At 57.2% G+C, this 14,925-nt stretch overlaps 1 protein-coding gene across 1 annotated transcript; it reads right to left on the reverse strand.

Annotated features, from left to right (window-relative positions):
- Positions 1-1,434: 1,434 nt before the first annotated feature.
- Positions 1,435-14,887, reverse strand: HPS4 (HPS4 biogenesis of lysosomal organelles complex 3 subunit 2). The gene is made up of 13 exons (XM_035565688.1): positions 14,830-14,887; positions 14,607-14,697; positions 14,007-14,150; positions 12,897-13,004; positions 12,690-12,806; positions 12,478-12,572; positions 10,838-10,910; positions 10,079-10,112; positions 9,338-9,434; positions 7,964-8,882; positions 5,228-5,360; positions 4,305-4,413; positions 1,435-2,746 (listed from the first exon to the last, which is right to left on the reverse strand). The coding sequence occupies exons 1-13, from the start codon at positions 14,853-14,855 to the stop codon at positions 2,575-2,577; spliced, it is 2,118 nt and encodes a 705-aa protein (XP_035421581.1). The 5' UTR covers positions 14,856-14,887; the 3' UTR covers positions 1,435-2,574.
- Between the last annotated feature and the right edge of the window lie 38 nt (positions 14,888-14,925).

Here is a 14,925-nt window from a genome sequence, read left to right on the forward strand (position 1 = left end):
CCCGCATTTATCGCGCCCCTGGGGGCCGTGCCGCCCCCTGCAAAGCCAGGCGGCTGGCCCCAGCCTGCGCTTCCAGCGCACCGCCTGCCCCAAGGCAGCAGAGGCCATGGCCCAGTCGGCAACGGGAACTGCCGCGCTAATTCGGCGCTCTCCAGGCTCGGCAATAGGGCCACCAGAGCCTGCACGAGCCTCCCAGAAAGAAACAAAACACAGCATTCTGGAAAAAAAACCCTCAGAGCTGCCTGCACTGGCACAGCAAGGGCAGCAGGCAGCTTCACCAGGAGCAGCTCTGGGGCAGAGGATGCTGTGCTGCCACCCAAACGCTTACTGTCCCTGTGCCCAAAAGCCAGTGGAGCTCAGCGAGAGCCCCCCGGCCCCGTTAGCAGCAGCACTGCGCCCCGGCAGCACGGCCAGGGCAGCAGCCGCCGTTCGTCTCATTACACTCGAGCACGACCACTTTCTGAAGTGGGCCCTCCAACGCAACCGCTCAGTCAAGGGCCTGGAGTGCTTTGCCGTGCTGCCACCAGCCAACTTCCCCACCCACAGGGCTCCAGCAGCTCTCGGTGGCCAGACGCAGCTCAAGCAGCAGAACGTGACGAGACCGTCCCAGCTGTTGCGCTGCCGCCAGCCGGCACAGCAGATTGTGGCGGAAGATTCCTGAAGACAGCAGGCAAAAGCGTCCATGTTGTGCTTCGCTGCTGTGCCAAACTCCCTCCTGTCCCTCTCAGGCTTTTCCTCCATCCTCGTGTTTCCTGGCCGAGCACACAGCCACTGCCCCGACGCCAGGCTAGGAGTCGGCCCCCGTCCTCCGCTCTTTGCAGCCCGGAGACTTCCTCACCCCCCGAGCATCGCAGAGGGGCCCTGGCTCAGGGCAGCATCGAGCGGAGCACGGGTGGGAGCCGCTTGGCCCGGTGCATCAGAGGAGCCCAGAGCACCGCAGGGCTGGAGCACGAAGCACCACTGCCTGCTGCCTCCTTCCCTCACCTACACACCTCTCTGTGTTGCCCTCGAGCCGAACCAGCACCCAGCTTGCCCGTACCCCAGGGAAGTGGAGGTAACCTCACTCCGTGCGCTGGCTGTCGCCCACCCAAGGCTCAGGGACAGCCGTGGCTCGGGCTGTTCAGCGGTTTCGCACCTCTGCTGCTAGCAGCCGACAGGCACCGGCCAGCGCTTCCACACAGAGCCTCCCTGGCAGGGCGCTGCTAACACCGACAGCCTGCTCACCATTTCGCAGGAAAGCCAGGAAGGCACCTACCTCGAGCTCTGCGCTCCCGACAAGCAGCTCCTGCGCAGGGACGGTTGAAGCAGCAGGCGCTGCCCGTTCGGCCCCAGCAGCGCAGGAGCTCGTCTCCGGGGGGAGCTGGCAGGCAGCGCACGGGTCACCCGGCCCTAGCCCCCCCGCAGGAACCACAAACAAGACGACCAAGCAGTACGTGGGACTCTGGCTGCTGACACACAGGTCTTGTCTCGGAGACTTTTATTTTCACAGTGATGTGCGCGTGGAACAGCAGCTGTCTTTGAAACACACAGCACAGCCAGGAGGGGGGTGCTCAGCCCTCGGACCTAAGCACCCATCACCGCCTGTCCCACCAGCAGCTGCGCAACCTGCCCAAGCAGAAAGACAACAGCTGCTGAGGGGCTGCAGACCCTCTTTGGTCCCGTTAGCTTAAGGGGCTCCCACTCACCTCCTCTGCCAATGGAGTGCAGACAAACCGAGCAGCGAGAGCAAGGAGGTGAGGCAGGGTGCTGCAGCAGGAGCGGGAGGCAGCGGGCGGCCCAGGAGCAGGCAGCAGGGAGTAGTGCTCTCAGTTGCACAGCCACCCGTTGGCCCCGGGAGAGGCCAGCAGGTCACAGCACCTTTCTGCTGTTGGTGGGCAGCCTGGAAGGCAACGCTGCACTTCACAACCACTGAGCAGGCACGCGAGGAGGGACAAGGATCTCCCAGATTCAGCTACAGAAAAAAAAACCTACTGACAGCTACTGGCGGAGGGCTAGGAGTTTTGTAGAGCTTGTTCTATTCCAGTTAGCAGGAGAGCATGCAGGCTCTGTTAATCAAGGTAAGGCACAAAGGTGCAGCAGGGGATCGTTTCTATTTATTAAGAGGTATAAATAAAGCCCGAGTCTGACCAGGGCAAGCATAGCAACAGAACTCCAGGCAGGCGCAGTGTCTGGCTGTCATCTCTGAAAGCAAGCACTGCCCAATAACCCAGTGTCCTGTGTAGCTTAGAGCACAAAGAGGTTTTTCTTTAGGTCAAGGCACTCCAGGAGCCTCTGCCTACGGCAGCAGAGCACCATCAATAGTTACAGTCAATGTAAACCAAACACCCCAACACAGCTATTTTCTATCTTCAGTCTTTGGTAAGTGCTAACGTCAACGATATCCTGCACCAGAACAAAACGTGCTGCAGGAATAGGGCAAGAAGGGTACCTCTCATCAGGGCAAGGCAGGCTGGAGACCCCGTAGTTAGCACGGAGCCCCATGCCTCCTACAGAAAACATGGCTTTGAGATTTTGCTTCTGGGAGATGAACCGTCTTTCATCACGGGCAGAGACACGCTGCCTCGGTGCACCAGCTCAAAGTAGATTCACTCCGTGCTTCAGCAGCTTCTGCTTGGCCTTGCCTGGCAAGCTAAACGCACTGTCGTGAGGGTTGGGAACGCCCGAGTTGCGGAGCGGAGCACCCAGCTGCTGGAAGTAGGTTTCCTGGACGGGGTTCCGGCAGGCGTACATGGCCGTGGAGGCGTTCCTGGTAGGACAGGAGAGAAAGCAGCGGTCAGGATTCGCAGCCTTGTGTAAGACCCCCTTCAACTCCCAGTGCTGGGCACTGGGGTGCTCACAGCACTGGACTCCCAGCCACTCAGAGGGACTTTGAGATCTATTTCAGGAAAGAAACACAATGCTGAAATGGGCACCAAACCCCTGCAACTTATTGCCAAAAGGCCACAGGGAACCAGACCCTCCTTCCTTCTCAAGGGTCCTGGCATCCTGAAAGAAAAAGGGTCATATCCCTCATAGTCTGGAACCTATTCAGCAGCATTAACACCCGTGCACATGTCCATCCTCAGAGAATCTCCCTTACTGGCAGACCAGCCCAATACACGAGCTGATGGCTAAATACTCCTCGTGTCTAACGCCCCGTCCTTCCTGCAGGAACCGAACTCCCTGCTGCTGTCCACACGGCAATCCCAGCACAGCACCCTTGCAGCAGGAACCTTACGAGGTTTAGTCACGTGTGATGAACCCAACACGCTGGTCAGACACGGTAACCAGGAAGGCTCAAGTCATTCAGTAAAAACCACCGTCAGTATTTACCTGAGAGAGGTGGGAGGAAGCAAAGCAAAGGACTCTGTATTCCTCTGTGACAGCGGAAAGCGGCAACTGATATGTTTGCTGACACCCTTCTGTGACAACTCTCCATAAAAGAAAGCAGTTTTAGTCATCTTGTTACTCAGCCTGATTCACACAGTGAGTTGCTTTTTTTGGGGCAACGCAGAATGCGCCAGCTTACCCCGTACAGGGTTTAAGGAGCCAGTCAATCTAACGCTAACCATGGAGTTCTCCAGCATTAAAGTGTATGACTCACATTCCCTTGGCAAGCAGCATCAAAGAAATGCAACAGTAATTCCCAGAAGCATCTTTATTCCATCACGTTTTGGACAAACAAGCACGGCCAAGCAAGCAGAAACTCTGCACACACAACACGAGCACCCTGCTCGAGATCAGCTGCGGGAACGGGAGCGCTGGAGCACAAGAGCAGCTTCTGCTGGGGCTGTGCGGAGAGCTGGCTGCGATAAGACCATCCTGCTTGGCGCGTTACAATTGAGTTTGCCACGCACATTACAGCGTGTTTCCAACCCAACAAGCCGTGCAAGAAAACAAAATCTAGGTTGCCAATTCTGGGTGCTTTTGGCTCCCAGCCGAGACACAAATTATTAGGAACAGCTATATTTAAAACTGTGTCTTAGAACCTTATGGTGCCAGGAACTGGTAATATTCTGGAATTATATCTTAATTCAAACCTGGGGCACAGCTCAGCTGCGCCTCCAGCTCACTCGTGCTGGTGCCATTTTAGCTTATCAACACCCAGATCAAACTACAGACAGAATATTAAGCAGCCTGCCTCTGAGGAGCGGACTTCAGGGAATGAGGTGACAGGACTGACCGCGGCAAGAGACACCAGCACGATTACAGCACGTGCCAAACCTCAGCGAGCTTTAGAAAAGGAGTTCCCCCCTTCCGCCTACTTTGTGTGCTTCACAGCAGCCCCGTGCCTGGAGGAGGATGGAGTAACAAACACACCTTACCTAATTATCATTTCGGAGGCAGTCGGAAGCTGACTGAAGTCCGAGTGGATCAGTGTGGCAGCCCTCAGGAAGTGCCGATCCAGGGGGCCAGGTGTAAGGGGCAGGTTGGCTGCCGGACAGGAATAAGGGGGTGTTAGGAGCCTGCGCTGTGAAGCAGTGAGCAGGAAAAGGCTGGGGATTTCTCCCGCAGTCCCTGGGTATCGGCAGAGCAGACCGCACAACGCCCTCAGTCACAGCGTGATCTCAACAGTCAGCGGCTGACTTGTGCTCAGCCACGCACAGCCAAAAGGCCGGGTGTGCCTTTGCCCATGTGTACACGGAGCAGAGGGGTGACAAGGGAGGCCTGAGGTGGGATTACCTACAGTCACCGGGCTTCCTCTTTCCCTAAAGTGATTCCTCTAAGCTGGAGAGAGCCGGGATGCTGCCTGTGAGGCTGCCAGAGAAGGGGGCACGTCAGAACGAACGGGAGCAGTACGTGCAGGGGGCCTCCTGCGTGGGCTGCCCGTCAGCGCAGGGCAGCGCTCTCCAAGCCGCAGGCTGCTGCCTGCCCCCAGCCCCTGCCTGCCGTAGCGAGGAAAGGCTGAACAAAGCCAGGGGGCTGGAGGTCGTGGTCAAAGAGGGTGTCGAGTCCTTGGGCCCAGCACTTCGCAGGGCCCCAGCCAACATCTCTCCAAGCAACGTGCCAGTGGCAGCTGCTCCATCTCCCAACGGGCTCCGTCTCTGAACCACACGGCGTGCTCAGCAAGCCTTCAGCAGGCTATAATCTCACTAAAGATGAAGTTTCCTCAACTGAGCCGTATAACTGGGCCATTTCTTAGGGGTTAACTGCACATAGCTTAGCGAGCAACGTTTCTGAGTTGTCTGAAAATGAGGAAACCTCACGTAGCTCCTGCTCTGACGCAGCCCGGCAGGCGAAGGCTTACCTGTGAGCACGTTCTGGATGCAGTCGTAGTGCGTGAAGCTGTAGGTCGCCTTGGCTGAGGACACAGAGTCTCTGGGCAAAGTCTCCCTCAGGTGAACTTCGAGGCCATTCAGAGAAGCCAGGCTGCTGTGGTACTGCACACAGGGCAAAAGAAGGCAAACGTCAGAGCGGGCTTCCCAGGGGGCACCGGAGGGAGCGTGGTGACCGCTGCCGGCAAGGCAGGGACCAGGCCCCCACGCGGGAGCCGCCGGTAACTCGGGCAGAGGAAAGCAGTGAGACGGGGACCCAGGAAGGGGCACCCCAACCCGAACATCAGCCGTTACACCGCCTGGAATTGCGGCTCCCCCGGCTCAGCGCAGGCCTGGTGCCCCGGGGGCTCGCGGGGCTGCAGCCCGGGAGGATGGATCGGACCGCCACAGAGGCTGCAGCCTCCGCCAGCCCCAGGGTGATTAACTCCCTGATCCCCCGCCCCGCTCCCTCCTCGGCCGCCCAGAGGATCAGGCCTCCATCTGGCACTAGGGCAGGGCCTGCCCTTGGCCCCGGGCACAGAGATTTGCTTTTCTCTCCAGTGAGGAGAAGGGACAGCACCCACGGACACGTGCCGGGGCCAGAAGCCTGCCTGCTCTGCAGGAAAGGTCTGCCTTAGGAACCGCTCTCCCCGGGGGATGATCTGCGCTGCCACTGCTTGCTGCCGCGCAAGTAGCATATTTTACCCTTCTTTGGTGTCATTCAGGGGCCTCAAAGCGTTTGACAAATTAATTACAGCTAAGCTTTGACATCCCTGAGAGCTGAGGGTCATTTGTAACCCACAGATAAACAGAAGAACAGACAAGCTGAGGCCATGCCTCAAGCCCAGCGCGGCGCCAGCAGCGCAGCCGCCAAGTTCCCAGCTCCATGTCCTAGAGCAAGGCGCTCTTCCTCCCGGGGTGACAGGACAGGCAGCACATCTCCTCCAGGAAATAACAAATACCTGCTCCAAGAGGAAGGGTGTAGCCAGGAAAACCTGGAGAAAATTAAAGCTGGGCAGAGGTAAAGGTTGGCTAAGACGAGATCCGAAGCAAAAGCACGCGCGCTGGAAGCAGCATGTCTGAGGAAACAGGAACCTGCACGGAACAGCCCCTTGTCAGCACTGGGACTACACGAAGGGAAAACGAGCCAAAGGCAGCACAGCAGTGTCACACGGGAACGAGTGCTCATCTCGAGACGTGGTGAGCCCAACGACCAACTGAGCCAGGACGGGCCCACCTTGCTCGTTGCTGGCCGTGCCCAGGGTCTGATGGAGGAGGAGCCACGCGTGCCTGCCACCAGCAGTGCTAACCCCAAGGCGTTTACACGCTGGCTGTGTCCTTCAGACGTTCCCTCTCAGCAGCAAGTGGGGCTGAGGGCACGAGGCAGAGCAGAGGCTGGTGTCAGGCAAGTTCCTGACGGAGGGTCCGGCCTCCCCAGCAGCTCTGCGCCCCCACGAGCTGCGGGAAGGCACCGCCAGCCCCTCGGGACAGAGGGGAGCCGAGGGCGTCTGCACAGCACCAACACCCTCCAGCTCCTGAGCAGGTCGCTCCTCCCCGTGTGCACCCCACCTCCTGCCCCAGAGATGCACTGGCTGCTGTGTGGCCGCCTGTTCAAGGTGAGCAGGAGGGGGACAGCGATTTGGCACCTCTGGTGCAGAGGGCTAAGGCGTCCTGGCCTTGGCTGGCTTTGCAGCAACCCCTTCCCTGGCAAGCCGGCCCCCGCGGGCCGTGCATCCCCCCGGGGTACGGGGGGTCACGGACACAGCCCCCGAGCCCAGAACCAAACCTCGAGGTTTGTAACCTTGAGGCCGTGCCGCTGCTGGGGGCCAGCATTAGTCCGAGCCCTCCTCCAGCTTCCCGTCTGACAGCTGAAGAAATGAGGTTGTTCCTATGGCAACCGGCCCATCAAACGGGCCTCTGCAGCTCTGACGCAGCTCCCCAGCTGAGGCAGAGGCCAGGCGGCAGCTCCGCAGCCTAACGCTTCACAGGGAAGCGCCGGAGCACGCACGTCCTTCCCCCGCACTCGCGAGCGCCTCATTAACTGCACCGCAGTGCCTGGCAGGGAAGCCTGCACGCAGCAGCCCGCCCAGCAGCAGGAGGCCTCTTGGATCGCCCCGGCACATCACCCGCACGCAGCACTCAGAGGACACCCTTCGCGCCTGCCCCGGGCTCCCCGGGGAGAGCAGGGCCAGGGAGAGGCGGGCTGGGGGCCCGGGGGCCCATGGGGAGAGGAGGCGCCGCTGGGAGCTGCTGCCAGGCGCCTCGCTGGTGCTGCTGCGCCGAGAAGCTGCGACCCGCGACGCGGAGGTTACGCGCCGAGCAAACCCTGCCTTCCAGAAAGCACCGCGGACCTGGCGGGGCTCCCCAGCAAATCCCAAACCCAGCACAGCCCCGCGGCAGCCTGCAGGGCTGTCTCGCACCAACACGTTCTGCTCAGGAGTGCCGCGCTGGTGCTGACAGACGACAACAGCTACGGGAGCGACCCGTGGCAGCGCTCCCACCTCCCAGGCTGGCTCCTCACGTTCACTAACAGATCTCCGTGTTGTCTGCGTGTGGCGGCTACCGCCACGCCAAACAGCTTTGCCTTCTGTGCCACTAAGCAGGTGAGGAAAGAGTCGGGAACAGACTCACTGCTCGCTCTGCACCTCTGACCCCCGTCCCGCACCACCACCACCACCGGACCGGCAGCAGCCAAAGACCTGCGGGTGCTGAAGACGTCTCCTACTCACCACATCTTCGATCGAGCTCTGGTCATCTCTGAGGTGATCTTCAGCCAGCAGGGAGAGCACGAGCCCCTTGATGCAGTGGACGTACAGGCTCATCGTAACTGGTCTGCAGTGCCCGCTGGTCTCCGCACCACCCTGGGCTCCCCGAGTGCCCACCCGGGGCCAGCCGCTCTCCCCCGCCCCGGGACGGGCTGTGCTCCCTGCTGGGTCACTGGGCAGGCTCTCCTGCACGCCTGCAGCTGGCAGCTCACGCCTGCTTCTGAGCTCTGACCGTACACCAGTGGCTGGACAATCCGCACCCCGGTTACCACCAGTTGCACCACTGCTTTCTGCAGAGACGCTCGTGTGGCTCAGAGTCCCTTCCCTGTCTCGTTCACTTGACTTCCTTCTGCTCAGCTCCTGGGCAGGAGAGCAAACAGATGGACTGGCGCTGTCTGCAGGACGGCTCTGGGAACTGTACCGTTTGACGTCAGAGTCCTCAAGAGATTCCCCCGTGCTCTGCCTCTCCTGCGCGTAGGGGTTTGGGAAGGAGAAGCCTTCCAGATATGGACCTGTGGTCTGAGCGTGTTCAGCAGCACGCAGTCTGGAAGGGCTCGGCAGCTCTTTCACGGGTCTGTCCGATGAGAAGGACGCTTTTCCACCGAGCTCTGACCTCCTGTTGTCCGGGCAGCTCAGTTCTGCAGCTGGGGAATTCTTTGCCCTGGCTTCCATCTTGGGGAAGCTCTTCAGAGCACCTGTGTCTGCGAGGCTGCCTGACCGCACACCATCTGCTGCTGTGGATGTGCTCGAAGCTTGCTCAGGGGACTCCTGCACAGAGATATCGTTCAGGTCTTGGTTTCCTTGAATTCCTGTTGATTCTGAAGTTGCCTGGGCGCCAGGAGCATTCGTCTCTCCTCTAAGGCTTGCTGGGGACATGGGCGACCTAGCAAGAGGTAACAAGTTGATTAAACTACTGAGCAGGATCTGTTTAGAGCTATTATCTACTTAATAATTCTATCACTTCCTGCTACAAAGAACATCTACCTCGGCAAAGGAAGGGGTACGTTCTAACACAGCTGAAAAGCACGGCCCACATACGTTGCGGACTGCTGGGCATGTCACTGCCTTATTCACAGAGCACAAAACAACTCTGGGAACTGAGAAAGGAGAGAGCATCACAGTTGGTCCTGGGAAAGTTTTGCTTTAGGCTGCTTCACAACAAAGATATGGACACCACGGATTCTGTCCAGCCTAAAAGACCTCAGGCCCCTTCAACAGAAAGACGCTAGAGTTTGAACTAATGTTAGAGAAAACAGTAGCAATGGCTGGTGAGGACACAGTGCCACACGTAACTCCCTAGCTGCAGAAGCCTTTTTAGGTGTCAGACTGACTTCCTACCTCGTCATCCACTCCACTGGGAAGTCTCGGAGCACTGAGACTTCGTCTTCTGTTAGGAACACGGGGATGATACGGACACCCTGCGGCAATGGAGAACCTGCAAGAGCAACGGAGGTTTGAGAGTTAAACGACCATGCCCCAGCACACAGAACAGAAGCCAGACTCCCTCAGCACAAAGCCTTCTGCAAGAGGAGAAGGCGTGCAACCGTCCCGTATGCAGGGGCATCAGAAGCTCTCCAGGTCTGACTAGGCAGCGTCTTCCCATCCTCCTCGTACACTTAGTGCCTGACAGAGTTAAATTTCTCCCCCCCCCCCCCCTTTTTTTTCCCCTCCAACTGTCCTGGCAGAATATTTATTAACTGATGCTCAAAACCGATGACTGAAGGTTTGGACTGAAAGCAGCAGCCATCTGTTTTCAAGGTTCCATCAGTGGCCAAGCAGACACATGGGTGACTGGAATTCAAGCAGGCATGTTGGGAATCTGCAGCACTCATGACTAAACCCAAAAGAGCAAACTCCTTTGCTTAGCTGAAGGAACTAGTTCTGATTACACAACACCCACTGGCACATGCTGACTAGCAGCAGCGATGCCCTCAGGGACTTACTCCCGCATTCAGCAAGAGCTTTGACACAATCCCAGAAAACCTCCTCATACTCTGACTGCAGAGGGCACAGCCCAGGGGGCTGCCCGCACTCTGCTGCCGTGTGCCTGGCAATCAGCGCTCTGCAGCTGGTGCTCACCGTGCTCCCGCCGCTCCTCGCCTCCACGCTCAGCCTGCAAGAGAAGTCAACAGTCAGCTCCATGGCACGACTCAACGCCTGCCACCAGTGCCACCAGGTCATCCCCTCCAGCCTCCTCAGAGGACAGCGAGTATCCTCCCTGTGACTACAGCAGGCCCCAGACCATCCCCTTCTGCGAATGCAGTTATCAGTTTACCACGCTGGGCAATGATTTATTCCTTAGGTAGCCCTCAAGGCCGAGGGGACTTCCCAAGAACCAAAATCCACCTGAAAGCAGGGACAAATACACCACAGTCTGCCATTACTGCCCGCTCGGGGCACAAAAACTTGCTTCTCTCCAGCAGAGAGAAAGGAGAGGCATTCCTCATACTGGATCTTGATGCATTTTTGGAGAAGATCTTGAACCCCATAAATAATTACATCTGATAAGCTTTAATGACAATGAAACGTGATCTATTCATCACTTTTGGATGCTTGAGCACTAAATATTGATATTTAGCACTAAATACCCAAATTTAGGTAACACGCTCATCAAAACATCATATAGTTGAGAATTCACGAATTCAGACTGAAGCAAAAGCAAATTTCTAGTGTAAAAGTCTTGAAACCTTCCTCAATCTTAAGTAATAAAAGCTCTTATCATCAGCATCAGTATTTGTCCTTCTCCATAACCACACACGAGATCTGTGGGACACGAGCTCCCAGAGGGCATCCCCACGACCGCCCATCTGCACGCAGCGAACGCGCTCAGCAGCATACCTGGCCTGAAGACTCATCGCCCTGGAGGAGAACTTTAGCCGTGAGAGGAGGCGGCAGCTGGGTGCTCACAATCCTAGAAGTGCAAAACAAAGTCACCCATGAGCAGAGCATCACCTGAAAGTCAGCTGTAGATTCTCGTGGCTCAGTGCATCCAGGCAGGCTGAGCCAGCGGCAGCGCGGTGCTGACCCTAGGCTGTTCTCTGAGCAGACCTGACTGGGCTGCAGGGCCCCGCTTCCCAGACAGGTGATCTCTGGGGGGGTCTTTTCCATGGCACCCACCCCTCCAGGTTGTGCTAGACACTCCGCGTGGGTTGAAGGGCCAGCCTCAGGCATGGCACCACACCCCCCACAAAAGGAACGCAAGCTGGGTGACCGTCAGGACTCTGATTCTCTTCGTTGGGTCGGGTCCACTACAAACCCTGCCGGCATTTCCTCTGGGCCAACAAACCTGGTTTTGCTAAGTCGGGACCTAACACAAGCAATGTTTCCTGCCAGCCCCTGAAGAGCTGTGAGCAGTGGAGAAGATTCAGGAGGACAAACGCTCCAGGTATTGCAATGCAGGCCCCTCATACAGGGCTTCGGAAGGTTTGTGATCTCTCAACGTACACCTTGCTGAGATCCACTTTCTTCAGATTCTCCAAAAGACTCTAAAGAAAGGGAAGTTTAACCCCAGCACAAAGCCCTCTGCAGTGCTGTAGCAAGGTTCAGAGAACTCTGACGATGTTTGGTGAAAAAACCCTCTACCAGACAGAAGAGCAACACAGTGAGACACACACGGGTGACGGGCAGACACAGGACAGGAGCCGGTTCTCAAATCAGACGTCTGCTTCCAGGGCAACACGCTGCCAGGTTTAAGGATGCTGCAGTGACTCACGCTCAGTGTCCTGCTTGCAAGAGTGACATCATTGCCTTAAAAACGTCTGGCCAGCCTCTGTCAGACCTGGACAACAGCACACATTGTGGCATGACTCCAGCGCTTGTAAGATGTGCTACAGGCACAGCCTATGTCGAAGGGAAAAGAATGCTACTGCCAAGAGATCCTCCAAATCCCCCAAGGCCACCCTCGAGGCTTTCCTTGATGTCGCTCAGTGCCACACCTGCAGCATCTTCAGCTATCTGTGATTTATCTGTAGTTGAAAGATGACAGGATTTCCCACAGGAAATTCTGTCTCATTCTTCTGCGTACTTTCTACCAGTACAGACGGTGGTCCTGGCTACAAGGCAGACAAAAATATACAGGTACGGGCACTCGTGTGCCCTGCAAGACAGCAAAGAGAACGCTAAGTGAAAAGAATGACGTACACACTTCTTTCTTTCTCTTGGTGACTTCCACCTGGAAAGTCTAACTCGTTAGGTCCCCACATTTCACTGGATACCAAAGACAGTAGCCTACTCCTTAAACTGAAACCTTGAATTCCTTCACACTTCAATTTTTCCCACTTACAAACACAAGTGACCATTTATCCTCCCTGAAATACAACAGCAGACAGGGATGACCTTGCCTGAAGCATTAACGGTCCTACCAGTAACAGGAAGCAGCCCTGTGTGTACAGCTACTGTCCCTGCTCTGCTCCCTGGATGCACTCCAGGATCGGAGCTCTGAGAACGGGTAGATTTAAGGGCCACGCCTGGTCACTTACAAGCCTTTGTAGAGAATACAGCCTGCCAAGACATGGGGAGACCGCTGGCAAGTCTGCAAGATGAGAGCTGCTTTCAGTAAAAGCAGTGGGTCCACCTAGACAGGGAGAAACAGAGGTTATGCCAAAGAACCCCGGGAAATGCTCAAAATAGCAAATAAAAACAAAAACTAAGGCATTTATAGAGCCATGCACTGCAGAGGACAGACTTTTACCTTGTTTTTGTCCAGATTCCAGAGAGAATTAAAAATCTTGTGGAGGTCATTGGTGTTTTTCTGGATGTGTTCAATGTATCTGTCCCACTGCCTGTTCAGTTCCTCCTGAGAAAACGCCTGCGGACAACCAAAATCCACGTGGCTGTCACTCCACGATCCCTAATGCACTCCTAGCCAGACACATCACAGCTGCTGATCTCTAATTACCGTGTAAGCGTGGTGCACAGGTCCATTGTAGAACGTGAAGAGGCTGATCACCTGCTCCAGAAACCGTCTACAGCTGACGTCAGGGAGCTCAACAGCGCAGCCCAGCACCTTTAATGCAGAAAGCCATGAATGATGAGTGTGACGACTGACAAAACCCAGGGACAGCAGGTGAGAGCAACTCTTATGGCTTTCAAGCGAGTATCAAAGGCATACGGGCAGTTCTGTGGCAGGCAAACATTCCCCAGAGTCTGATTAAAAGAAAATTCAAAAATACCCAAAGAAGAGCCCCGGCACAGACAGGGTAAGTAAATGATGACGGCAAGCCGGAGTTTTAGACGCTCTCCCTTCTCACCATACGTTAGGTGACCTAGCTCAGTGCTCTAAACAGTTAACAACGTTGTCCTGAAAGTAAGGACTTTAAAATGTTCAAGTTCACCTGTAATTTACAGCAATCAAGACGTTTCATTTAGTTTTTGAGTTGCTGAGGAAGAAAGAGAAGTGCCAGAGCCTTCTGCCTCTGAACAGTGCTGCCAATTACCAGGGCCTGACTGGTCTCACACCCGTCCCCAGAGAAAGGTTTCGGGCATTTTTGTCGTGACCGTGCTGCACGCTGCTCTTTGTACGCTAAACGTCTCCTGACGCTGCCAAAGCTTTGCAGCAGGAGTACTGAGGGCTTGAAAAACAAAACAGTCAGACTACCAAACAGGGAGACCGAGCCCTTATTATGAGCCACAGCGCGCGGACTTCTGTTCGCAGTCACCACCTGCAGCCCAGGGATACGCAGAACAACGCAGACCTCGACTTTTTCCAGCCATTGCCAGGCACATCCTCAGACAACGCGCTGGGTGCGCGCACACAAACGAGGCAGGCGAAGCTTTTCCAAACCAGGCGAAGCGACCGCCCCTGCACGTGCTCGCACACTGTGGCCACCAAAAGGTAAGTTACCTTGCAATGAAAAGCTGTGCATTGCAAGTTCTCCCCCTAGCTCTCCCCAGGTCTAGCTGTGTCAGGCCCGCACCCTGAAAGAAAAAGCCCTCTTAGCCTGATGAAGCAGTTTAGACTTTCTCACTGTTCTGGCTCTGCGAGTGCCTCCAGCCCCCCCGCACTCACCCACAGGTGGTCTCCGTCCACTCGAACGGCGAACTTGAGCTTCCTCAGGCGGATGAGGCTCGGAGGAGCTCCCGAAATCTCCGCCACGCAGCGCACCGCTCCGGCGACCTGCCCGCACAGCAGCTCCTGCTGGTCAGGGAGCGTCTGTCAGGGGAGGCAGGCAAGAACGGCTTACTTCTCTCGCTCTTAACAGGGCTCGGAAAAGACACGTCGCTGCTATATTCAGATATAATTAATTACAAGTTCAATTCTAAATCAAATGCAGTCGGACCGGGAAATCTGGGGGGAAAATATAACTGGACTGCTTTTTGTGGGCAGCCCAAGGACCTGCAGGTTGTTCAGGGGCACTCTTTCACCCCGGTGTGGGGCTGTTCCAGAACCAAAGCGGGCTCTGCCGGAGGGCCCGCGACCGGGGGAGCCGAGGGCTGACGCCTCGCCGTGCCCAGCCCGACACCCGGGCCTCGCGGGGCACAGCCCCACCGAGGGGAGGCTTCCAGCAGCTCCTGTTTATGGACGCTGAGCAGGGACGGCTGCAAGGCTCCTCCTGGCAGCCCCCGCACCACAGCCACCGGGGGTACTCGCGACCCAGGCGGGCGTTACCTGGCGGGGATGGAAGTAGCAGATCCCGGCGCTCGTGGGGTCCCCCTCCTCCCTGACCTTGGAGCCGTCGTACAGGAAGAAGTAATTCCACCTAAAAAGGCGAAGCGTCGGCAGGAACGGCCGCACGTCAGACGGGCGCCGCGCCCCCCCCCGGCGCCCCCCCCCTCCCCACCGCCTCTGACAGGACCCCGGGGCTCCCCGCACCCCCCCCCACCCCGCTCACCACGGGGCCGGGCCGGGCCGGGCCATGGGGCTCGGGCCGGGCCGCGGGGGCCGGGCCCGCTGCTGGGGGGGGGGGAGGGAGGCGCTGCCGGCCCCG

This window comes from Cygnus atratus, chromosome 17, assembly GCF_013377495.2.
Source record: "Cygnus atratus isolate AKBS03 ecotype Queensland, Australia chromosome 17, CAtr_DNAZoo_HiC_assembly, whole genome shotgun sequence".
Lineage (NCBI taxonomy): Eukaryota > Metazoa > Chordata > Aves > Anseriformes > Anatidae > Cygnus > Cygnus atratus.